The following is a 25892-nucleotide window of genomic DNA, read 5'->3' as shown; positions in this document are numbered from 1 at the left end:
CATTTTGGAGGAAAAAGAGATATCAGTGTGTCAACTTACGACCTGTTGGAGTGGTTGTCTTTTAAATATAATTACGTTATTATCGTACTTATTTTTAAATAATCCCTATAATTATTATTAATAGAGTAACATTCTACCAAGGATCTAACCGGAATTTTAAACTGGTAACTTTTTTCCTAAAGAATGACACGATCTTCGCGAATAAAATATATTTTTACATAAGAATTATTATGAATTTTAGCATGATTACGTACTGAATTATTTGGCTTTATGCCAATTTGTGGAGTTGAACAAACTGAGACAAATGTCTTATTTCGGACAGTGTATCCTCGAAATTTTTCATTCATATTCACAAGTCCTAGACTTATAAGTTGATATGTAAAATTTTCCCTTGTTAAAATATGAAAATGATTATTTATTGCATATAATTAAATTTTAATGAATAATTAAAGAGTAAACTTTTTATGAATTAATTAATTTTGCTTCAGGTTTCGATCATAACCTTGATCCTATTTGTAAATGTGAAAGAAGTTATTATCTAACATAATATTTAAAAAATAAACTTATGAAAACAGCTTTTTAATTTTTATTATTGTAATAACAAACAGTGAAAAATATGATTAATAACACTTATTTTGATAAATTTTCATCTTGAATAAATTTTTAATTACTTAAAAGTTAACTTCTCACGAACTGAATTGTGTTTAGTAATGTGTTTAGTAATTTAGCCAGGCAAACCGATCGATTTAAATACAAGTTATTTATAGTTCAATACAAGTTATTTAATGTTCGAATATAAAATAAATATTATAAAAATAAACAACTACTAAAATACTTTTTAATCAATAAAAAATAAATATAATAGCCAAAACAATGTGTTTCGGAAGATTTTTCTCAAAAGAAAAACGAATTTCATATATTAATAATTTTATTGGAAGTCTTTGATCAACATTATGTTTATGTAATCTATTAATTTAACTAACAAAATTAACTTATCTTGTTCATTCCCAATTAACAGAAAAATTGGGAATGATTAAAATAGTTTTTCTCATTTTAACTGTTTCCTGTAATTTGTTGATACATTATCCCCTCGTTATATCGCGCCTAGTTATATCACTATTTCGGATATAGCAAGCGCTTTTATTTTTGTCTTCCAAATATAAAAGAGCTTTAGCCAATAATTTGAAAAAAAATCGGTTTCTACTGGCAAAGAACTATTTCTTTATTCCTATCATTGACATTAAAAGTCCACATGGGGATCGAAAATTGACAAAACAAGTGGATATATAAATTGGTTATATCGCGTCATCTGATAAATAGTTCATTTGGTTTGTCTTCAGACAATTGAGATATAACGAGGAGCTATTGTATGTCATCTATGTTACAATCAAACTAATGTAGAGGTAAGAGTTACAAGTTTTAAAATGCTTATGGCGTCCTTGAAGTGCAGTGTTTGCACATAACCTTACAACAATCCTGAGTGACTCGAAACCATTTTTCTACTTAATGCTTTTCGTCGACTTTCGTTTTAAAGCAGAGACATTTCGAACGGAGCAATATGAAATCTATTTACATAATTATTTATTATGTAATTTTTATTTTATAAGGCAATAAAAAAACAAACATTAGTAACTGCTTTGTGAATGATGGAAAGAAAATAAAACGAAAAACAAATATATTTTAAAATATAGATCGAATCGAGTGATATAAATAAAGAATTGTATAAAATAGAATACATACTGTAAAATACTTAAGATCAAATAAAATAGAATTTTAAACTATTGTTTATAAAATTCTTATTAAATTTATTAAAATTAATGTAAAAGCAATCATGCAAGGACGTTCGACTAAAAAAGGAGGGAAAGAAAGCAAACCAATAAAAACCTGGCTAATAATCAAACACTACTTAGCAACTTTATTTCTCATTCTAAACGAAGAAATATGTACGATTTCAGCAATAAAAGAGCTTTAGTTACAGGTGGATCAAGGGGTAAGTCTAGTTTTTATTTTCATGTAAATTAAACATTTACGGACGAAACTTAACTGAATTCAGTTTTAATTTTTGAAAATTTATAAATTATATTATTTAACTAAAAAGTTTAAAAACCAAATTTGAGTTATTGCCTGAGTGACTGCTCTTCTAAAGGCAGCATTGCGATTTAGATAGCTGCTTTTCCTTTCCACGCTGCATGTTGGCATCTGCCTTAAGAATTATTTAAGATTCGTTTACACGATAAACTAAAAATGCGATTTTAATAGATTTTTATTATTTTTCAACTAGTTTATGTAACAATAGGTATCTTCCATATTATCAAATTATTAACCAGAAAACAAATCTTTAAGTGATGGGCCAATAGATAACTCTTCGAAAAAACATTTCCATAAGAAATTGCAAGTGTTGGAATTACTAAAATTTTATTAATAACATTGATAATTTGTGGAGAATTTTCTGCACGAGTTCCGTCACCTTTAAACTAAGTACGTAATTTTAAAGTTTATGACAAATTAGATAATGGATTCTAACGGTAAAATAAGGCTCGAAGGTTCGCCGTTCACGTTTTGGGCTGAATACGATGGCCGCAACGCTATTATCTAGTAACTTTTTTCTCTTGCTACTGCCTGCACAGCACTACTGTGAGATTTTCTACTTATGAAAAATGTGTATATTCTCATTGCCTGGTGTAATCACTATGCCCGACCTCCACCCAATCATTTTGTATTTCGCGCGCTCATTAATAACAGTGCATTATCATGCATGGATATTATTTTCTTGGCTAAAACTGGATGTTATTAATTCTTGGATTAATTAAAACTTTGATAGATTTTGAGTAGAAAACCATACAAAAATAGAATTATCAATTTTCATAAAGACAATAAATTTCTAATTTTAATTATACAGACAGACAATAGAAAGAGACGTTTTTACAAATGAGAAAACAATGATATTTTTTGAAGCTGTAAATTCATAAATCGAAACTAAGATCGTTTATAAAATAAATCGTAATACATTTTATCATTTTGAAAATATATCGATTTATGCTGTAATCCATTACAAAATCAAGTCATAAATTAAAAACAGTTTCCCAAATTATTTTTCAAGTTTAATGTAAAAATTTTATTTATAATAATAAAAAACACTTTTTATATTGTTTCTAATTAAGCAATTTTGTTTTAGGAATTGGAAAAGAAGTGGTAAAGCAATTAACCAATTGTGGTGCACAAGTGTTTGCTTTGAGTAAATCCCAAGGAAATTTGGACGCTTTAAAAGCCGAAGTGAGAAATTCTCTTATTATTATTATTATTATTTAATTAGAATCGCATTTAGCGGCAATTTTAGTTAGACTGTTTTCACAAGTCGCAGGTTCTTTAAAGTAATGTCAACAAAGACAGAAAATAGCCAACTACAGTTTAAAATGAGTTTAATTTCGATTTTATCAGACAATAATACCCCCTGCTTACCTCTAATTGTTTTACGATGGTGGGGAAGTCATTCCCGGTATATTTATGCCCCAGAGAAGTAATAAAACATTTATTGGCTTAAACAAAGTCAACCCACTCAAAAGACGCGAATCCGAGCTAATATTTTATCTCCCAATTATCTACCTACTCACCTATAATTGTTTTACAATGGTAAAGGAAGGTCTTTTCCGAAATATTTATGGCTATAGCGTACTAATGAACTTTACTATTTTTAAATAAATAACTTATTTATCTTTTAATAATTTTATGTACAGTATATTAGGTTATGTTGCAAAAAAATATACAGAAAGCCCAATAGAGGTCGGAGTTGCACAGGGGTCACTCATATTTAATTGTGCCACTGTATCATGTGTGTGTAGATGATGATATATAACGTAACTCGAAAAAAAAGACAAACACACACAATTACAAACCAGTGTCTAATTAAAATATTTCTATTCATTGCTGTGTAGAAAGATTTAATAGTCCAAATTAAACCAAATTTGGTATAGCAAGGTTTCAGAATATGCAGAAAACATTTTCTTAAAAAAATTTATGCCAAAACTCTTCAGTATGACGCATTTGGTGATACAAGCAACGACAAACTAGCTGGATTTTAATCCGTGTAATTTTTTTTATTGTGGGAACACCTAAAAAGCGTGATTTATCGATAATATGTTGCAAATGGGACCGCCTTAAAAGACAGTATCACATTGCAGATGGAAAGCATTACAGACGATCAATTTTGGTCAACTGTTGAATATATTAGTTTACCGTCTACCAGTTTTACACCTTCAGATTGGGACTACATTGAGTAGTATTCCTTGCATCACTAAGATCTCTGTATAGCATGAGTCTTGTGCTAATAAAAAATTAATGTTAATGGCACTTTTGGCATTGGAAGCAATGCTAAAAGTATCATAGTGAAACGTTTTAGCATTAACATTTTTTACAGATGTGTCTTTCTCACGCACGGAAATACCACCATACCTAGAGAGAGAGAGATAATAATTTTTCAAATGCAACTGCTTTCGGACTGCTAAATCTCTCTGTACACAGCGCTGAATAGTGATATTTTAATATTATTACCCAGTACACTGAATATTTTATTTATAATAAAAATAGTCAAATTTTAATTACAAACTTACAGATTCCGAGTGTCGAAACAATTTGCGTTGATATTTCTGATTGGAAGAAAACTGAAGAAGCTCTAAGCAAAATTGGGACTATAGATCTTCTGGTAAACAATGCAGGCATTGGAGATTCTTGTAGAACTGGAGAAATTACTGAAGAGCGTTATGATGAGTATGAAATTTTGCATTTGTGAAATAATAACAACTTTACCGTATAAAAATATATTTAAAAGTTTAAGTTCTGATATATTATTCATATTACTGTAAATATTTACATAATTAAAAATTATATACAACACACTCTTGTCAAGAAAACTTATTTATTAAGGAAACAATGTTATTAACAAGAATGGCATTTCAAATAGATTTTTAATTTTCATAGGAATAACAATATTTTCAGATTTCATTTGAATTATTATTTTAAGTTGAATAAAATATAGATGTAAGTAGTTTGAAAATTAGTTTGAGATAATTATTAGAAAACAATTAGGAAGTAGGATAATCGTTTACCTATTTTTTATGCTTAGAATATACTAACAGAGGAATGTTCAATGATTGCTGGAAACAGGAAAATATACACTATCAACATGCCCGTTTTTTGTGTCGCTTAGATTAATAAGGATGCTTTTAAAGGTTCTCGAGTTAGAAGTTAATTGAGTTACTATTGGCTTGTATTCTTTTATCGATGTAAAATTGGTATATAAATATCCTATAATTTCTACTATAGAATTGGATATTTCAAAACAATAATGAACTCTAGGCAAATTTAAGAACATTATAATTCAGGATATCACTAAAGAGTTTTGCTTTTCTTCTCCTCCGATGGTAATCTGATAACTGCTTTTCATAATCTGCCCTCGATCTCCGCAAATGTCCGGAAGACTTCAAGAGTTCGAGTGCAGTATTAACTGGAGTTTCAAAAGGGTACAGCCCGAGCTCAACTGTTCTTTTTCTTCCTAAGATCCTTTCTTCCCTTACTCTCCCGTACGGGCGAACTTCGGAAGGTCGAAGGTAAAGTCACTTGCACTGAATCTAAAAGTTTTATCCTGGAGCGAATACGTCGCATCACCGTCGTTCTCTGTAATCTGGAAACATATTTCTGGAAAATTGTTCCACTCCCTGTCCAATTCCTACTGTCGTCCGCTATCCGTCTATCCGTCTTGTCTTTCTCCCTTAATCTCGAGAACGGAATTAGATGCAAGTCGAGATTAGATGTGGAAAGCTTGGAGGCAGGAGCACCTAATTGACTACATATAAACTTTCGGTTTGGACCGGAAGTCACGTTATTTTAATTCCAAAATTTTAGTCAGAATAGAGTTAAATGACCACATGACTCTATTGTTAACAGGAAAAGTATAATGTACAGGGGCAAGACATTACTATAATTAAAATCAAAACCTATATTTTAAATTAAGTAAATTAAAAATATAATAAAAAATTGTAGCTTGTCATTTGACGATGTAACCATAAAATACTGCTCGTTTTCACGTTATTAACGAGTACTATTACCGTTTTTAGTACAGTCTTTATATTGCTACACATGGTGTTATCATATAAACTGATGGCGCGCACGATATATCGAGTTCTGATTCTTCCGAATAGGCTACAGGCACCACTAACACGAAATTCTTTGGATTAATTATCGCGCGAACGATATGTATGTAAGATGGCGGCAACAAGTTGGCTAGAAAAAGAAATTTTCCAAGTCGAAGTATAGCATGTTTACTCGGGCGATTCGAACAAATCTAGTGGTTTCAAACTAGTTAGAACAGCAATTGAGGAAATTTGATCTTGATGTCTGACTGTCTCGTTAGTTTTGACGCCCCTGGGCATAGGAATTAAGAAGCACTTTAAAATGGCGGTTCTTATATCCAAGAAATCAACCAACATTACATTCAATATAATGAATTCAATTGAATATATTTATAATGATAAAATAAATTAAAATTTTAATTTATATTTTTAATTAATAGAAATGATAAGTGATTTAATGACAATAATTTTATATTTAGCATTTAATTATTATTATTTGAAATAATTAATAATTATTATTCAATTAAAATACAATAAATTAGATTTTATTANATTTCATGGAAAAACTAATAATTATTCGGAAAGAACAGTTTATTAATTTTCTAATATATTTACAGATTAGTTGCCACCAATCTGAAATCTGTTATCAATGTATCGCAGGTAAGAACATTTCTAAAGTTCAAAGAACTGTAAGAAATTTAATTTCAAAAGTCTTTTTATAATCTTGATTTAAATATTACATTTCGATTGAAATCTATAAAATCAAGACTTGGCCGTGATGTTAAAAATGCATACTCGTATCTTGCAAACAACATAGAAAATTTACATTATATTTGTAATGAATTAAGTACAGTACTGTACTTTAAAATGTTTATTGCAATCATAAACAACCCGCGGTCTGCATGTACACCGCGGAACTTTGTCAACGTAATTTTATTTTTATATTTTCTGCTTCGTGCTATTATGTCACTATAATTAATATGATATTCGTGACGAACAACATTCAAATTAAACTTGACACTAAAAATCTGGAATAAAATTAACTCTTTCAGTCTGATGGTATTCACAAGTCTCAAATTCTGTAACTGATTATAGAAACACTTCCTATTGAGGCTAGTAAGGCTTATGTTAAGTTATTTATTTCCTAAGAAAGTGGCTGGAGGATATATAATTTAGATTCTTCTAAGTTTGTTTTGATAGTATGTAAATGGCAGCCTGCTCAAAATTACTTTAGTTGGTTCTTTTGTTGTTAAATAGGTGGACATATTTTCATTTCGATTGGAATTCTTCTGATACTGTATAACTATTAGTAGCCTATATAAGTAAACTTTAGGAATCTTAAATCATTTTTTAACTTACTTTTTTACTGAAAACAGTTTCGTTAGGACGGATTGTTGACACAATTTTTTTACGGATCTGTAAAAATGGCTTTGTTCAAAATGAAAGCATCAATTATTCTGTCAATGTAAGAAATAATTACTGTAAATGCATATATAGTATATTGTAAGAGATTAAAATAGAAAAAAAAAAGTTTTATTTACAGTTCAAAGAGCTGCAACTCAAAAATATATCACTCTAGAATATCTAATCTGAAAAAAAAAAACGGAAGACGAAAGTCAGAAATAGCATCAATTGCAGGTACAGTATATCTAAAGATAAACAGCTTAATTAACAGTGCCAAATGATAAAAGGTATCATATCATAATTTAGATAATTTGCTGTACATTAATCAAAATTTTAAAATTAAAGACGATGTTGTAAATTGTGTTCGAATAAAAAATTTGAATCATTCCAGGTAGAAAATGTGATATATGCAATACAATATTGCCTTGCAGAAAAAAAAAATAATTTTTTGCGTTTCACATCATATGATCAATACGGAAAAGAAGAGTGATAGGACCAGAAGGTGCCTATTAATTACTTTAAAGAATAATTAAAATTTTCTTTAAAAATTTGTGGGTTTTTTTCATACATGTTACCAATAAACAAATGCATTAAAAATGACGCAATGTAATAATTAATTCGGGCCAGAAAACTCTATATATTGCTAATTTGAATATTATTAGAATATAATATTTTAGGGTAGTGTACGTTACGGAATATTTTAGTACTCAGCAGGATTAAAGCCTACAACTCCGTAAGAAAACAATACATGCGACTCACTGGAAGTTCATTTGCGGCCCTCATCCGGAAAATTTTTCAGTAAAAAAGTAAGTTTAAAAATGATTTAAGATTCCTAAAGTTTACTTATATAGGCTACTAATAGTTATACAGTATCAGAAGAATTCCAATCGAAATGAAAATATGTCCTCGTCTCTGTTATATTATATCGTCTAGGCTATATAGAAAGAGTACTCATCTGACACAAAAATTTTTCTTAAGTAAGAATCATTTTGTGATTTACACACAAAGTAAGAATCACAAAGTATTATGGGCCGAATGACCCATTCGGGAAAGGCTTCAGTCTACCACTTTGTGGGTCCCGAGTTCGAGTTCGAGTCAGGTGCCTCAGAAATATTTGATGACATGTAGGGTCCCGTAAAGTGTACTTAAAAAAACTATCATGAATGGACTTGAAGAGAAGGAACAATTAGGTTAGCCAGCTATGAAGACAATTAGGATGTTTGTATCTGCTTTCACATGTTTATAGTTGATTGGTTGTTCGTATGTGTTGATTACTAAATCTTGTAATTTGGGACGTTCATAGCGCTCAGGCAATTCAAGTATTAACTGAGGGTGATAATTTAAAAAGAAATTACAGATTTAAAAGAAGAAATGAATCACTTTATAATTTTTATTTATTTATTACTTTTAGTTATAAACGTTTTTAAAATCAGAGATTAGGCCGATCTTTTGATAAATGATATTCCGAAGGTGTGAGATGGTGCTAATAATAGGCTATTATTGTATTTTTCTCAGACTAATATACAACAATATTATTATCACATTTGCTAGAGAAGGCTTTGCTTGTAATTTTTTGTTTTTCAAGAAACTATAAAATAAAAAATGTTATACTTTATTAATCATAAATATTCAAAATGACGATTTTCATTTTATACAAAAACTTTTTCGAATTTTAGATTATTACAAAAAGATTAAAAGATGAGAAAAAACCGGGTTCTATTGTTAATGTATCCAGTGTAACTTCATTGCTATATATGTTCAACATTAGTTATGCTTCAGTGAAAGCTGCATTAGATAAAATTACTAAAACAATGGCCGTTGACTTAGGACCTTATAAAGGTGAGAATAAGCGTTGTAAAGTACAATTTACAGTTAATTTTTTTATTATTTGTGTTTTTGTTTGTTCTTTCTCAGATTCGTGTAAATAGCGTCAATCCTACTTTTGTAAATACGGATATGACAAAAGTAATTTTCGAGATACCCGAACTAGGAGCTGAACTGAAAGCAATGATACCTCTGGATGAATTTTGCAGTAAGTAAAATAATTTTATCAAAACGAATTTTATTGTAAGAATTTTCAGAAAGTTTTTTTATTTTTAAACGTTTGTATTACTTACATAAAAATACAAATTAATTAATATTTTTGAATATTTTTTTCTCAAAACAATATTTAAATACAATGATACAACTACTATACAAAATACATCCAAAAAATAACATAGCCTACATACGCACACATATAGCGAGCCAATAGAAAAACATTTTTTAAAAAGAATCAATACATGAAAAAAGGTCGAACACCCCGAATCTAAACCGTTACAGATATTTTCTTCATATTAGAGCAATCAAAAGCTATTTAGTTTTTATTATAAATAAATTTTAAAACGGGTTCTAGAAGTTTTAAAAAAAAATCTACTTTAAAATTAAAATTTGCAATATAGTATTTACAAGTAGAGTTAAAATTTCTTTGAAGTTTAAAAGCAACATATTGATAAATACATCTAGGTTTACAAGTTTTAAATTAAATAAAATATCCAGCATTGAGTTGTTTAATTGTTCCGGCAACATTTAAAACTACGTGTGTGATGCCATATGTTATGATATTTTATTATTAAAATTTTTAAAATATTTTTAATTATTATAAAATGACAAAAAGCTTAATTTTCAGGGTAGGGATGGATTTTATTAAAAATTGTAAATGCTAATAACAAGGAAAATCATTAAGTCCGATTCTACTCGAGATATGACACACGACCTCCTTTATCTCCCCACCCCGTCGGCCTTTAACTACCAAAATTTAATAGAATCAATCTTCCTAATAAACAAACCGCCCTGCAAAATTTCAGAAAATTTCGACAAAAAGCACAGGAGTTATTAAGCTTCAAAGAGGGTGAACAAAATCGTGCCCCCCACTCATTCATATATACAGAAGAAACCCAGAGTTGTTTTGCGTTTCAAGGTCCCGAAATACAAAGGTCCCGAAATTGTCCCCAAGGTACAAAAATGTAAAAATCTTGGGGATCATTGTTTGACCGATTGCCATACTTTAGTGAAATGTCATCTCTTTTAAGCAACGTATTGTTAGATAGAGAATGTTTAATATTTATTATAATTTGCATATTTTAGTTTTACTTTGCTGTTAATTTTTATTACATTTAAAACTTTTATGTGTAGCATTTTTTTCTTGGTAAAAACGCTATTTTCAATTAGTAGTTCTAACCTAGAGTACCGATAGCCAAATGGCGGAAGATGTCAGCCTACCATTCAGTAAGATCTTTTTCGGGACAACTGAGTGACTTCTTGATTATGACTGAAAGTGCTTTAAACTATATTTCTAACTTAGATTTACATTTATGATTTGTGTTCTTACTTTTTCTGCTTTCTGTTCTTGTTAACAATTAGATGTGTAGCCATACGCTAAATAAATAAATAAATCTGGGAACCCGGAAATGACTCCAGGCAGTCCATTCTTTTTGTGGGTGGTCTGCCCCGGGTATATTAGACACTGTCTCTTACCACCTGGCTGAATCCATGATGAGCACGGATAAAAAGTCTTCTAGTGCCCACTGAGCAGAAAAAATACCTAGAGTACGCAATAATACATCACGGTTAATGTATCTAATCATGTTTGTTTCATATATTCATTGGTATCCTTAATTAAGAATAGAACTAAATAATAATTATGACATACACATTATATATATATAAATTGCTTTATATAATTTCGTTTAAATACAGCAAAACCTTTATTTAACGGACAACATTTCCGGTCGCTACGTCGTATGTGAAAATCAACAGCCTGCTAATTTAATTACACATAAAAAGCAATTTATAATTAACAGGTTACTTTTTTTCAAGAGTCACCACTCTTAAGAACATTATTTGTTCACTTAAATACTGTACAATTAAATTTTTTTCCAAAATTGTTTATTTCGATTTAGAGATTGTATATTTGTTTACTGCAGTCTGAAAACTGTGGTGAGTACATAAGAAACGATATGTATAGAAACTTTTCTGTGAAATCAAACTTCTCATAGATAGTTAATTTTAATTACGCAAACGTATCTACAGTCCCGTTTGCAATGAACTTCGTTCACCATTTAAATTTTCAAAAATTTACGTAAATATAACGTAATATTAATAAAAAGGCTATAAATAATTCCTTCTGTAAATAAACAAGTCCATTCCAATAGCTTACTACCCATGATTTCGTTACTTCGCAATATATAGCTAAAAATATATAGTGCAAATCTTGCAACCGTTTGGCAACACATTGCAATAAAGTTCGTTCAGAAAGGATTTTTAGAGAATTTTCTGGAATTTCTGGTAGTTTTATTACGTCACACATCCAGCATATAAAAAGCAAATAATCTTTAGCGGTTAATATTAATGTCTGTATGTGAAAAATGGCGAAAGGTAAAGCAATACTAGAACTGATCAGGTAAATTATTATCCAGAAGTATAAAGAAAAGGACTCTCATTGCAGTATCGCATGTATCTCAGTCTACAGTCCAGGGAATCCTAAAATGTTTTCGAGAAGGAGAAACACTCGTCCAGGAAAAGCTTTAGGAAGAAAACTATGATACTTCTCATTTCCAGACAAATACGGTCTTTCAACGCTATATTACCTAAAAGAGGCAAGTTTCCATAGCATGTTTTTCAAAGTGAGCAAGGGAATGCTTTAATATCCCATTATCTGAATGCACAGTGTGAAGATATATCCGACCACGCAACAAATCCAAGGGAAAACCATTCATAAATGAATCAGACAAGTGCAGAAGCTAAACTTCTGCACTTGCCTGATTCATTTATGAATGGTGTGTGCCAGAACTCGTTTGAAGTGGACAAATGCTGATTGGAAGAAAATACTATGGTCCTATGAATCAACATTTTATGAAAGCCATGGGAAAATAAGCAAAAAAGTCATTCTTACTAAAGATGAATAACAAGCTGGATTATAGCTTCAAGACAAGTCCAGAGCCACAGTCTTTAATGGTTTGGGATGCAAGATCGCAGCGGAAGTTGGACATTTAGATGATGGTGCTGTAAACTATGAAGCCTATATTCTAATCCTTCAGCAACATCTACGCGAATCAAAACGTAAACTTTTCCAAGCATGAGCCTCTATTTTCCAGCATGACAACGCCAATTAGTCTTGGCTGCAGTCTAATCATATTCGTGCACTCCCCAGGCCAGCATCAAATCTAAACTTGTATCCGATAGAAAATGTAGAGAGATTTTTGAAAAGTAATATGCCGTCCTTGCATATTAGAACAATTACATACGAATTTAAGCGAAGAGTGGGAAAAAATTTCCATGCAGTTGCTGCACAAGTTTGTATCTTCCATGCCTGAATGCCTTGTAAAGCGAAAAGGCGATGATTCCACGTAATTACAGAATCTTAATACCTTGAACAAAGTTAAAAGAAACGTGTTGCAAAGACTCTGTAGATTATAAATTACATTCTTTAATAGCAAAATACTTTCCCGAAATCTGAGATTCTGATATGTTTGCACGATCGATGATTTATATAATTTTTATAATTTTTTTTTTACAAAAATAAAATAATTCATAGTACAATGCACAGATGTTTAAGTTTTTATTGGTAAACGAAATTCATTGAAAGCGGGGTTTTACTGTACAGTACATGTACTGTACATAAGTAAAAACAAATTAACTAATTTGTCAATTTTTTAAACACTCGCATACGAAAAACCCACTTTAATTATACAGTGGACTTTCGGCTTTAACGACGACTCTCGTCCGAATTAGTCTGTTAAATCGGTTTTATTGTAATGAAATTAATTAATAAAAACTTTTTTACAGAAACAGAGGATGTAGCCAATGCTGTACTGTTTCTACTGAGTGATAAAGCAAGAATGATTAATGGAGTAATTCTCCCCATCGACGGAGGCCAGGCTGCTAAATAAAAACAAACATACGAGTATATTCTTATTCGCTGAATATGAACGTCTTTAAAAATATATTTAAAATTTTTAATTTCTAGCTTGTAAATTAATAAATTTTAGACTAGGGTAAAAGCACTAATAATTAACACACTAACAAAAATAGAATATTTATTTTCTTATTAAGTTGAACTTATTTTTTGTTTCAGAATAAATATTTAAGTGTAATTGCTATTCAAAATTTCTGTACTTAAAAATTAATTTTTGAGAAATAAATGGTTCAAGAATAAAAAAGATTTTTTAAATTACTAATGTCCTTGCACTGTTAGTTGACAAAGTCTAAACAAAAAACACAAGTTGATATACTATTTGGCTATCAATAGTCGACATTTAACCATCAACATCAATTAGTGTAGATATGTATTGTATTAATACTTCCAATTAAAAACTGATTGTAACTGGAAACAAGATTAACCAATCATTTTTTTTGCATTGGAAGTACGTTTATCGCTTGTGAATAAGTAGTAATTGTAATATAAGATTCATTTTGTTTCAAAACAGTCTGTCATCACAGCAATTCATTGTCATAAGTTCGAGATTTGTCTTTTAGTATATTCCGAACAATGCACACATCTGTAGAATTTTTCCCCGAGAAAATATCCTGGAAATGCCAACCATTAGTACATTAACAAACTTTAGTTCCTTTACCTTAATAGTAAAAAATTTGATTTCATAAGGAAGATAGTACTGAACTAATATTTAAATAAAATAGGAATGATGATAATGAACTTATTCATAATATTAAGTATTATTTATTATAATATTTAGTATTATGAATAAGTTCATTATCATCATTATTTGCTGAAACATTTTACTCTGTAATAATTTAAAATAAAATACGAAAAAAAACTTTAATGAAAATTATAAAGCATGCAAAGAGATAAGTAGCCACATTTTCTTGTGCCTTTTCCATTGAGTCAATAGAAACAATTTTTTTTTTAAATTTTGGCCATCAATCCTTTACTTGCAAAATATCAGCCCTTTCCACCCTTCTTAATACACGAGGATTTTGTTTTCCTTATTCTACAGCTGCACATAATCCGAAATGTAAACTCGACCAGGCCTTTTGTTTGTCTTTAATTATTCCGAAATTCCTATTGCAGGGTAAGAGTGGCTCGTACTGGAAAGAAGTGGCACTCTCACTGAAATCTTCTCTCTAGTGGTTAATATTATTTATAAACGAGCAAGTGCATTATTTTGTCAACCACACACGTCCAGCTTAGAAGTGCAGTTTTTTTTCACTTCGGGTAAAATAAACACATTCTCTTTAATGTAGCTGAGGAGAAAAGTACAGACTTTCTTTACGATGTCTTCATGATATAGCCTACATAAATGACCCATCGCTGCAGTTAAAAAAAAAATCTTGCATTGGGATATGCGGTAGTGTGTTTAAAATCGGAGAAGCAAAGACGTTACCCACTTTACAACTAAACGAAAATAACAATCGCCATTTCCTGATAACTTTACATATACTATTAACTCATTCTGATCGTTCACAGCAAAAACAAACTAAACCCGACTTTACTTGAATACCCTCGGCATTGTGACTTATCTCGTTTTGATTCTCACGTATTCACTTATTTCTATGGACTTAAAATGTATAAAGTGAAGAAGGATTATTTCATCTGTGATGAATTAAAAATAAATATTTTTAATAAAAATATCACTTATTACAAAACTAAACAATATTTACAAAAATTATTTCTTAAAACAATATAAACACACACAGTTATTAAAATATCTCATATGAATTAATTGAACTCTTACGAAATTGTAGTTTATAATAATCTGTTTTGATATCGCGTAACAGTAAATATTTGAATTCCTAATTTTCAAACAAATTAACAGTAAACATCCGTTTCTTCAATTTCTGCCATTTAGTTCAGCTGCCTTGTTTGTAATTTTATTCTGAAGCTTTAAGAAAAAAGGTTCGAGTATCCAAAATATCGCACACGAGCATTGCATCACTCCAAACGTGTAAAATAACAAATCATAACTTTGATAAACGTCTCTATAGAAACCTGTAAATTAATTTTAAAAAGTAATTAAAAAATTCTACACAATAAGCTATTAATTACATAAAATAAAATATACTAAGGCTGAAAATAAGGCTGAAAGGCTTCATACTAAGGCTTTAGTGACAGCTACGCTCTTAACCGTAGCTGTCAATAAAGTTGATTGCTAGAGTTTATAACCTCAAATCAATAAGAATGAGAATCGCTAGTACAGTAGAGAGTCGTTTATCCGAAAGAATTCCAGTCGGCAAATTTAAATTTTCGCCAGTGCTGTGGCGCTGCAATCTTTGGCAATGTCTTGGGCTACTCAAATATTTTACGTTTTTGATACTAAATTAACTTCTGAAGTATAATTCTTTATTGTTTTTTATATTTTTCAATATATTTATTTTGTTTGTACAAAATAAAGAAGTAATTTTTAACCATACAATAGTCTTCGTTAGGCTTAACATCGACGAAAATTCAACGCGAAGCGACACGCAACGGAGAAAAATTTCAACATAGGATAGGTTAATATATTTTTTCGTACATAATCGGTTATCCGAAATATCGATTTTTTTTCCCGAACAACCCCGGTCCCCAATTGATTCGGATAAACGATGCTCTTCTGTATTCAGTATTCGTTCAGTTTTGAGGCTTCTGTCTGGTCAGGAAGTATGAATAGATTTTTGATGCGATTTTTCATAATTTTGTTAAGCAAACTTTAAAAATATCATTCCATTATTTTTAAAATAAACTGTTACATATTGTTATTCCTCGCTAACTCTATTAATTTATAAAATCTGAATTAATGAAATAAGGGTTAAAATTAAGAAATAAAATTATATACTGTATTTTAACAGTATATAATTTTATTTCTTAATTTTAACCCTTATTTCATTAATTCAGATTTTATAAATTAATAGAGTTAGCGAGGAATAACAATATGTAACAGTTTATTTTAAAAATAATGGAATGATATTTTTAAAGTTTGCTTAACAAAATTATGAAAAATCGCATCAAAAATCTATTTTTATTAAGTTTAAAAAGGAAAATTAACTTACCTATGAGAAAAGGCAGAGATAATGATATAACACCCAATAATAAAGCGCCAGTTCCCAAAGCACCTGTAAGGTTTGATAAGGGCAAATATTCGGTAAAACAAACGATCCAATTCGTAAATATGCATCCATCCACATAACCAGAAAACGCAGCAGAAAAACATAAGGGGAGAAAATCTACACAGAAAGGCAATGTGGTATATAAAATGCCTAATAGCAAAAACATTATGATCGAAACAGTTCTCAAAGTCAAAAACTTAAAATCAATAAACCATCCAATAGTCAATCTTCCAAGCAAATCAAACACTGCAAATATTGTAATTAAAAATGAAGACGTTTCTTCTTCAATTCCATGATCTAGTTCGTAATCTACAATGATGAGAAGATAAGAGTAGTAACAAAAACAAAACAATCCGAACGAAATTGTAATAAGATAATACATTGGATATCGAAACACTTGTCGCCATTGCTTTAGTTCGTCGATAACATTTCGAATTTTGCTTGATTTCTCCGTTTCTTTTGTAACCAATGAAAACTGATCTGAAGTTCTAGAGTCTATAGAAGTTGATTCTATTTTTTCATCATCTATATCTTTTTCAATATTTGGTGCGGAACGATATAATAAAGCCGCTGGTAAACCGTTTAAAGCAATTCCGGAAAGTAATAAGAAACAGCCGTTAATGCCGTATTCTTCTATAAGATAAGTTATTAATGGTGGAAGAATCATGCAACTTGCTGATAATCCTGCAAACAATATCCCGGTAGCGATAGTTTTATATTTATTAAAATATTGAGAAATAAGGATTATGCTGGATCCATTGACCAACCCTTCACCGAAACCTGAAAAATACGAATAGAATAAGCACTTCATATTAACGACTATTAGAAAAAGAAACTTCAGTTTCTTCTTACATAATAAAATAAAAATCCATAAAATTTTTAAATGCCTATTTAAATATTGTAACAATATTAAAAAAAACTTGAATTTACTGGGGAGGTTAAGTTCATAAGGTTAAGGCTTGACATTTTAAATGTTTCTTCAAGAGTTTTATTACTCTTGAAGAAACATTTCATATTCAAGTGCAGTGAATTATTTAAAATTTGACATTCATTAACATGAAAATTTCTAAGCATTATGAATATGTTGAAAATATTATTACATCTTAGAATAAAATCTTTGTAAAGTTATGAAAAATTTAACCATATTCAAAATTGTAGCGTACAACTGGAGGAAAAGAATAAAACAAGTAAAATCCAATCTTTGAGATTATATATATATATATATATATATATATATTGATATCTAGCGTAAAATTGCATTCATTAATAGGCACACTGTATGATAAATAGATATACAAATGAATTATTTAATGTTAAAGTGTAAATCACATTTTACTAGAAGAGTGAAAACTTCATACTTCGAAAATTCAGATAAAACGCGCAAATGAAGGTGTGCTATAATTTTTTTTTGAATCTATATTAGAGAAACTAGTTATGTCCGTGCGAATAATTATTATGTGTTTTTTAGAGAGAAAGAGAGATTGAAAACAGACAGGGAATTGTAAGGCAGTAGTCCGGCAGTCCACGATCGCCAGACCTTGTGCCTCTGGTTTTTTTTTTCTGGTGTTATGTGAAAGGCCTTGTGTACAAACGAAAGCGAGTGACATTGGTGAACTTAAGCGACGATTTACTGAAGTCATACAAACGGTTACTCCGGAAATGCTGTGGAACACATTGCGAGAAATTAAATATCGGTTGGATGTTGTTCGCGTCACAAATATAACCCATATTGGAATCTGCTAATGGCGAGTATTTGTTAACAACTGGGAACTGCTGTATGATTTGCTATCAAGTACATCTTCCTAAGTTGTTTGGTTTATTTACAATTCATTACAAATGATCTTAGCGCAATTCATTAAACACCCTGTATTATTGTAAAAAAGTTATTGAAAGTTGTCAGTGCTGCATGTAGCGAAGGTAAAGAGAAGTAAATATACAATGTTTAGAAAAATGTTTAACAAGTAACAATCTGATTTCTGTAAAGTTTGAATGGGTTAGTTTACCACCAATTAAAATCTCGTTATTTAAATAAAGTTCGATAGTTGATTTTATGTTCTTAAAAAAAAAAACTATAATGTAAAAGTATTCAGTTTCAAAAGCTTAACATTTAAAAATATTAAAATTTTAATTAATCTTTCAGGTGAATCTTGTATTTAATTTTTAAAATTAAAAAAATGATTTTTTATAGATAAAATGTTAACTACTAAAAATAAATTTAGAAACTTACCGTTAAGTGCTCCATACAGTATACTTAAGGAATATATGTCTTTAGAAAAATATGAAAATGCAATTCCAAAAAAGCATATTAAACATGAAGACACTACTTGGACTCGGACGGACAGAATTTTCAGCAGCAAACCAGAAATGCTAACTAAAAGTAAAAATTATTATTATTATTATTTTATTAAAAATACTTTTAGAACATTAAATGTAGTAGAACCCCGATTATCGGAGGCGAACACGTAAGTGAATACACTGCTATTATTATACTGTAATTCATAAAAGAAATTCTAAAACGATAGCATGCATTACAAAACGAGCAATTATTTATTGTGGCATCTTCACAATGCCAGGCTGCAATTTTTCATCATATTTTAAATTTAACTTTAAAATCTATGCTCTCCACTTTAAATTAGTATTGTAGTGTCTTGCCTCTGTATATCATACTTTTCCGTTAAAGACAGACGGATGACAATTTTTTTTTTTCAAATTACAGCCTAATTACAGTACTAAACTTAAAACTTATAAAAAAAATTAATTTAAAAATCGTTAATATTTTTTAATCGTAGGAATTTTATTGTAAAAACCTACCTCCTATAAAAGCAAATATATTTCCAATAGTGAAAGGCCATGAAGCTTCTAATCTAGAAACATGAAATGTATTTACAACTGATGAGAATATAACACCCGATGAAAATATAATTCCTCCAATTGTTAAATGAGTCCAGAAACACGCACATGCTATCACCCATGCCCAACCTTTGTCTACAGAGTTTAATTCCATTCTTATTCAACTCTTCAAAATTTTCAGCTGTCCAGTAGATGACAGCACTAAGTTTCACATTCACTAATATCGAAACTGAATAATCTCTCTTTATAAAAGGAAGCGGAAGGGTAAACATAGACTTTGTTTTATTACATATTTACTTTCATATTGGAAATTTTAGATTAAATATAGTCTGTAAGTGTGCGCACTCAAAAAAAACTAAACCTTGTTATATAAAATTTAATGATTTGATTTGAAGTTAATATAAAATATAACATACGAATAACGAAATTTTAAAACAAAGAAAATGCAACAGCAGTTTGTTTACTTATAATACTGACATAAAAGGAAGCGGAAGGGTAAACATAGACTTTGTTTTATTACATATTTACTTTCATATTGGAAATTTTAGATAGTCTGTAAGTGTGCGCACTCAAAAAAAACTAAACCTTGTTATATAAAATTTAATGATTTGATTTGAAGTTAATATAAAATATAACATACGAATAACGAAATTTTAAAACAAAGAAAATGCAACAGCAGTTTGTTTACTTATAATACTGACATACTGATTTTAAAATAGGTTATCATAATTACTATTTTAAAATTAGTGTATTAAAGTAAAATAATTTTTAAAATAGTAAAAGATCTTGCGTAATAAATTTTTAAAAATCTCATATCAGTTTTTTTTGTGAAGAAAAAACAGTTTTAGATATAATAGTGGCAGATCATAATTATTAAGTGCAAATNTACCGAATAGTAACCGAATATTCGTTACATCACTAATAGAAATGTTGCGAAGACAACCAAAAATGGCCTTTTGCTCTTCAAAAAGTACAAATTATTCCTAGATATATTATTGTTAAAAACAATAGTTCCCGTGGAAGTGTGTTTGGGATTATTTGTACGCGTATCCGTTTCTTCGTAATTAAATAACCGTTCCCGTTTTCTCCATCCGAATACAAGAAGAATTTTTTTACCATTTTCTGTCATAAATACTTAAACGTGATACAGGGTTTAAGCTACTGTGGTTTAATGCATTTCCTGTGGAGCACTACGTCATATTACCACGAAAAGCTTAAAAAATCAAAAACTAAACTCCTGAATGGCGGGCCAGCTTTAGGCACGGGGCCCGTTGTCCGGCTCTAACTGCGGCACCGAACAAAGCCAAACGTTTCCATTGATTCCAATGTAAAAGTGGACGATGTGCACACATTGCCAGATGCAGTGCCAGCAATTCGGGGGTTTCTTCTATAGCGTGATGTAAAAATCAATAATAGTCTGTGGGGGCAAGATATTTTTTACGAAATTTGAAGCTTATTATCTGCTGAGAATTTTAAAAATTTCTGAAATTTTGCCGTTAGATTTGTTTATTTCGCCCATTTGTTTTTGATATGTTTAGGAAAATGAGAACACTGAATAGGGAGGAATGGCTTCATCGTATCTTTTGAACCAACCTGAAGACATAAATTATGATGGATAAATAAAAATGATGGAAAAAAATAGAGAATGTTTGAAAAGTCCGGAAATAATGCTTGCACTTTTCGACTTTTGACGTGCAATTGAAAATTTTTCTTTGGTTCCAATCGACACAAACAGTTTTTTGCAGTGCAAGAATAACAGAAGAACAAAAGTATGGATTGAACAGTCATCCAAGACCTCAGTTCTTCGTTTCGCAAAGTTTATCTTCAAGAGTTTTCTGTATTCTTATGCATATATATACATTTTCTGGTTCGTTTCGTCGAGCTGTCTCGAACGGCGTTTCTTCTTTTCCGGATCAAGTGTTTTTTCCAGAGCTACGGCTTCCGGAAATTTGGTACTTCTGATTGCTTTTTCCGAGGTTCGGTTGAACGTAAGTTGTCTTCTCACTTATCGTTATATTTGCCTTTTTATCCCCTGTATCATGGTAATTCCGATTTCCTTTGTCTTTATTACTCTTGTTTTTTCGCCACTGTTAAACCTTAAAAAGTTTAACGACGTTTGAACGTAACGTAGGTGCCAACTCTAAGAGGCCGGAACCCGTTCGACCCTCAGTAATATTTTAAAAGATTTCGCCCCCAAGTTGAATGTTAAAAAAAATAATTTCTATTTTTCAACTTTGAGGAAGCTGGCATCGTTGAAAATAATATTGGGGCTTACGGGTTCCGGCCTCTTAGAGTTGGCAACCATTGAACGTATTCATAAAACATTTCGATAATTGAACTGTGATTGATTTGTGCCATTTTACCACGCAGCAAAGGCTTCGTTATTCACCGTTTCAAGATGGCAGAAGAAACATTCAACGAATACTCTGCCTATTTATTAATGATATAGTTATTAAAGTTATTTGATATTATTATCAAAAGAAGTACAGTAATTTTTACCCTTTGGATGCCAAAGAGCGCTGATGATCACGAATAACAAGTACGAGCCTTTTCCATTCAAAATGTAACATTTTTAGCTATTTTCATTAAACCATTATAACTTCGTCGGATTTTATTTCTTTTGACTTTGTTTATGATCTCAGACAATATTTTTTCCCGTGGCAAATTTTTCTCACCAGAAGTGTTTGCATTTATAACTATAACCATACGTTAATTTTATTATTGCAAGCGAAGACAGGTGCTCAGTTTAAAGCAATAATCGCATTGTCTAAGATACACTTCTCGTTAGCCCTGTTATTCTATTTGGGAAACGTCTTCATTTACTCCTATTTTTGATTAACGGAGCCAGAGCCAAACCCCTAACTACGTCGTCAAAATCTAATTTTTCGCATATTTGTGTTGTATGGACAATAGATTCGGGAACGTATTCAAACATTGCAATTCATTGGTTATATCAACTTAGCATAGACACGAAATATTTGAATTTCGTACAAATCGTCACCTTTATATCCCGATTATATTGGTTCTTCGATGCTAAATCTAAATCCATAAATGATTCATAAGGTCGTCCTCGTCTTTAATATAGAAATTAGTGTTGTAACGAATAGTATATTCGGCCTCAGGCCGAATACCGAATATTCGGCCAGGAGCGTGGCCGAATAGCCGAATATTCGGNTATAATAGTGGCAGATCATAATTATTAAGTGCAAATCAGACTGAAGCCCTAAGTACCGCAGCTTTTGCAAGGGGTATTTCTATAATAGTATGCTATTTTGTTGCCTTAACTAAAAAAGATGGTGAGAATAGATTGTACAGTACATTCTAAAACTATAAATTAGAATTATAAAAATTACTCAATATAGATGAATATAAAAAATAAACGAGCAATTATTTATTGTGACATCGTAACAATGCCGGGCTGCAATTTTTAATCATATTTTTAATTTATTTAATTGAAAATATATGCTCTCCACCTCAAATTAGTAGCGTCTTGGCCCTGTACATCGTACTTTTCCTGTTAGCAATAGAGTCGTATCGGTCATATATTAACTCCTTTCAGGGGAAGTTTTGAATTGAAATAAAGTGATTTCCTGTTTGCATATGGTTAATTGGGCCTCCTGCCCATAATATTTCCATATCTGGTCACGGCTTTCATCTATCTAACTCCAACCGAGATTAAGAAAGGACAGACACGACAGTGGGAATTTATAGATCTACATTTCTTTCAAATTGCAGCCCAATAAGTAGTATTCATACTCTTTTCCTTATTAGCCCCTTCTCGTTAAAATAAGAGTTGTTTTACACATACTATATGACGGTAAAAATTTGAGACCACCTAATAGAATTCTCAAATTATTTTTATTCCAAGTTCCAAGAAAGCACGGTTTTGACAAGGCAACAACATAAAGGCAAAGGCAATCTGTCAAAGGGTGCCTTCGAGAGATCTTTACAGAAAACCTGTCCATTTAGATGTTAGGCACGGGAAGGAAACCCGATAACTCCACGAGGAAGATCGTATGTCAGGCACAAAACTGCAACCGGCGTTCAATTGTTTTATCTATTTGACAGCTGATGGGACCAAAAAAGCATGCTTCACGATAATCAGTCAAATAGAAGAATTCACGATAAAAATACTGCATATTATATGTAAAAAATAAATTTTATAAAACAGAATGACTATATTACAGGTGTACTTGATTTGGAAAGATTATGAAATTACTATGTTGTTTTCTTATCTAAAGTAGAAAATATTTGCTAAACAAGCTTTAGTTTGTGTAAAGTTTTATTATAAAATATTTAATTTTATAATAGTTTTTCGAATTGATTTGTTGGCCATTTTCATTTAAACTATTTTCTCGGGTGAAATTGTGAAAGAACGTTTGCGAAACGTTCTTTCACAATTGATGAATTTTTCTGCTTAAACCTTATAAACTTTAATCTATTTCATCGAATTTTTAGAAATAGGACATGCAAATATAATCAACTTATCATGTATGTACATTTGATATTCTTTAAGATAACATATATACTAACAGGAATTAGATTTATATTTTTTACTTTTTCCATATCAGAAGAGGGCAGTTGAAGCGAATTTAAGATAAGGATTACATTCATTTTTTAGCTTTTCCCTATTACGACAACTATTATTAAATTCATGATTTCTCTATCTCTAATATTATCTATCTGTAAAGTTTATTTTCTTTCCAACAAACTATACAGCGATTGTTTTGTATTCCACTCTCTGCATTTAATACTCTCTTAGTTCCTCAGCTATCCATCATCATCGAGGAAAAGAAAACGTATTTCCTGGTTTGTTTGTAAGTTTTCTTTTGCTCATCACCTTTTCAATTTGGTGCTTTTCATACTGTGTTCGGAATTTGTAACTTTAAAAGTTGGAAACTTAGATCTAGCTTAGATCGAAATATGTTTTGAATAAGAAAATGTTTTGCATAATAGCCTGTTGAGTGTTGATAAAATTTATTACTGTATATTTAATTTCTTTTCCAAACCACAAACTGTTATCCAGGTTGTAATTAGTAGAAAAAAAAATTGTACTCTGTTCGGAAGTATACAGGATTTCAAAAATTTCAAATATAGCAGTCGACATAAGAATTTTTCTTTTTCTGTATTAGCAATTACAAAAGACAAATACCATTAAAAAATAAATTCGAATTACAGATTTAATTTAGAACAAAAGAGAAAAAAGTAGCAGCTGCATATATAATACAATAGAAGTTCGTTAATCCGGTACTTTCTGGATCAATACCAGATTACCAGGCGACTTTGTATTTTACCAAATTCGATATGCGATCTTAACGTTGTAAACATAGCTATAGGACTATATTCTTTTACTAGCGCATGCTGATTCATGCTTTCAATTTGTTTACGCACGCTCTTTAATCAGCCTGAAGCCGATACTGTGCATGACAATAGAATCATTAAATTTATCAGGCAATTATCGTTGTTCGTTTAGTAAACTATAAAAAGTTAATATTGAAAAGTAAGAATATATTAATTTTATTTCTTAAAATGTACTCATTTATATTTAAAAAACTTTTAGAAAATATTAATTATTTTAAAAGTTTCTATTATGACTCGTTGCGAAGAACGATTAACACAGACATTTGTTATGAATAGTATAAATTTTAATTAAATTTATTTAATTTTAAGATACTTACTTCCTATAAAAGCAAATATATTTCCAAGAGTAAAAGGCCACGATGCTTCCTCTCTAGAAACATGAAAACTATGTACCACTGCCGGAAATACAACTCCCGACGTAAGAATAACTCCTGCGACTGTAAAATGTGTCCAAAAGCATGCAAATGCTATGACCCAAGCCCAACCTCTGTCTATAAAATTCACTTCCATAATAGATATTGTCTTGATTCAAAATGTTTGAAAAAATAATGAAGAAAACTATCATTAAATATCAGCATTCATTAACGTTAATAACTTATCTTTAGTTATCAATTCGAAGAAGTATAAGTTTAAAGAGCGTTTAATTGAAATGATTTTGATTTAGCTATCGTTTTTGATTAGATAATTTGAAAATAAAACTTTCTTAAAATGACGTGCAGGAAAAATATCTTCATTCGTAAACGCTCCAAAAGCTTAACGCAGTAAAATTAATGATTGGATTTGTGAAATTTACATGTGGACTATTTCAAAAAGTATTTTTAAAATAGTTTTTTGAAATACGGAAAATTTTAAAATACTTTTTGAAATTTTCTATTTTTTGTGAATTAAATAAACCAGCAGAAGATTACAATAGTTATTTAAATTAATACTTTTCATTTACATAAGAAAAGCAATGAACATTAAGTCTTAATTAAAAGTGGCATGATAATTGCCTTTAGAAACATGCCCAATGTCTCGCTATTTCTAAATTAAAATAATTTGAACTAAATATGGACAATTATAGATACATTT

General features: G+C 30.0%; 2 protein-coding genes across 3 annotated transcripts; one reads left to right on the top strand and one right to left on the bottom strand.

Annotated features, from left to right (window-relative positions):
- The first annotated feature begins 1926 nt into the window (after nt 1-1926).
- On the top strand, nt 1927-13459 carry LOC111614296 (L-xylulose reductase-like). The gene is made up of 7 exons (XM_023355666.1): nt 1927-1990; nt 3176-3273; nt 4610-4764; nt 6743-6785; nt 9206-9363; nt 9440-9561; nt 13356-13459. The coding sequence occupies exons 1-7, from the start codon at nt 1942-1944 to the stop codon at nt 13457-13459; spliced, it is 729 nt and encodes a 242-aa protein (XP_023211434.1). The 5' UTR covers nt 1927-1941.
- A 1692-nt stretch (nt 13460-15151) lies between these two features.
- Nucleotides 15152-25542, bottom strand: LOC111614238 (monocarboxylate transporter 9-like). 2 transcript variants are annotated; one of them, XM_023355629.1, is made up of 4 exons: nt 19422-19687; nt 18838-18981; nt 16554-17390; nt 15152-15516 (listed from the first exon to the last, which is right to left on the bottom strand). In XM_023355629.1, the coding sequence occupies exons 1-4, from the start codon at nt 19612-19614 to the stop codon at nt 15359-15361; spliced, it is 1332 nt and encodes a 443-aa protein (XP_023211397.1). In that variant the 5' UTR covers nt 19615-19687; the 3' UTR covers nt 15152-15358. The 2 variants fall into 2 exon arrangements, with proteins under 2 accessions (XP_023211397.1, XP_023211390.1); XM_023355622.1 differs by lacking the exon at nt 19422-19687 and adding an exon at nt 25139-25542 and having other exon boundaries at nt 15154-15516.
- Between the last annotated feature and the right edge of the window lie 350 nt (nt 25543-25892).

This window comes from Centruroides sculpturatus, unplaced genomic scaffold (genome assembly GCF_000671375.1).
Source record: "Centruroides sculpturatus isolate CEXI.00-Female unplaced genomic scaffold, Cexi_2.0 scaffold139, whole genome shotgun sequence".
NCBI classification, from domain to species: Eukaryota; Metazoa; Arthropoda; class Arachnida; order Scorpiones; family Buthidae; genus Centruroides; species Centruroides sculpturatus.
The sequence above is the reverse complement of the archived record's forward strand: the minus strand, read 5'-3'. Positions and strand labels throughout refer to the sequence as shown.

What these genes read in the sequence shown, in the direction of transcription:
- LOC111614238 (XM_023355622.1), bottom strand. Translation starts at nt 25,331, where the DNA reads ATGGAAGTGAATTTTATAGACAGAGGTTGGGCTTGGGTCATAGCATTT. An exon ending in TATATTTGCTTTTATAGGAA is followed by an intron (nt 18,982 to 25,138) that starts GTAAGTATCTTA and finishes TTTTACTTTTAG; the next exon opens with TTAGCATTTCTGGTTTGCTG. An exon ending in ATCTCTGCCTTTTCTCATAG is followed by an intron (nt 15,517 to 16,553) that starts GTAAGTTAATTT and finishes ATTAATTTACAG; the next exon opens with GTTTCTATAGAGACGTTTAT.
- LOC111614296 (XM_023355666.1), top strand. Translation starts at nt 1,942, where the DNA reads ATGTACGATTTCAGCAATAAAAGAGCTTTAGTTACAGGTGGATCAAGG. An exon ending in GCCGTTGACTTAGGACCTTA is followed by an intron (nt 9,364 to 9,439) that starts TAAAGGTGAGAA and finishes GTTTGTTCTTTC; the next exon opens with TCAGATTCGTGTAAATAGCG. An exon ending in ACCTCTGGATGAATTTTGCA is followed by an intron (nt 9,562 to 13,355) that starts GTAAGTAAAATA and finishes ACTTTTTTACAG; the next exon opens with AAACAGAGGATGTAGCCAAT.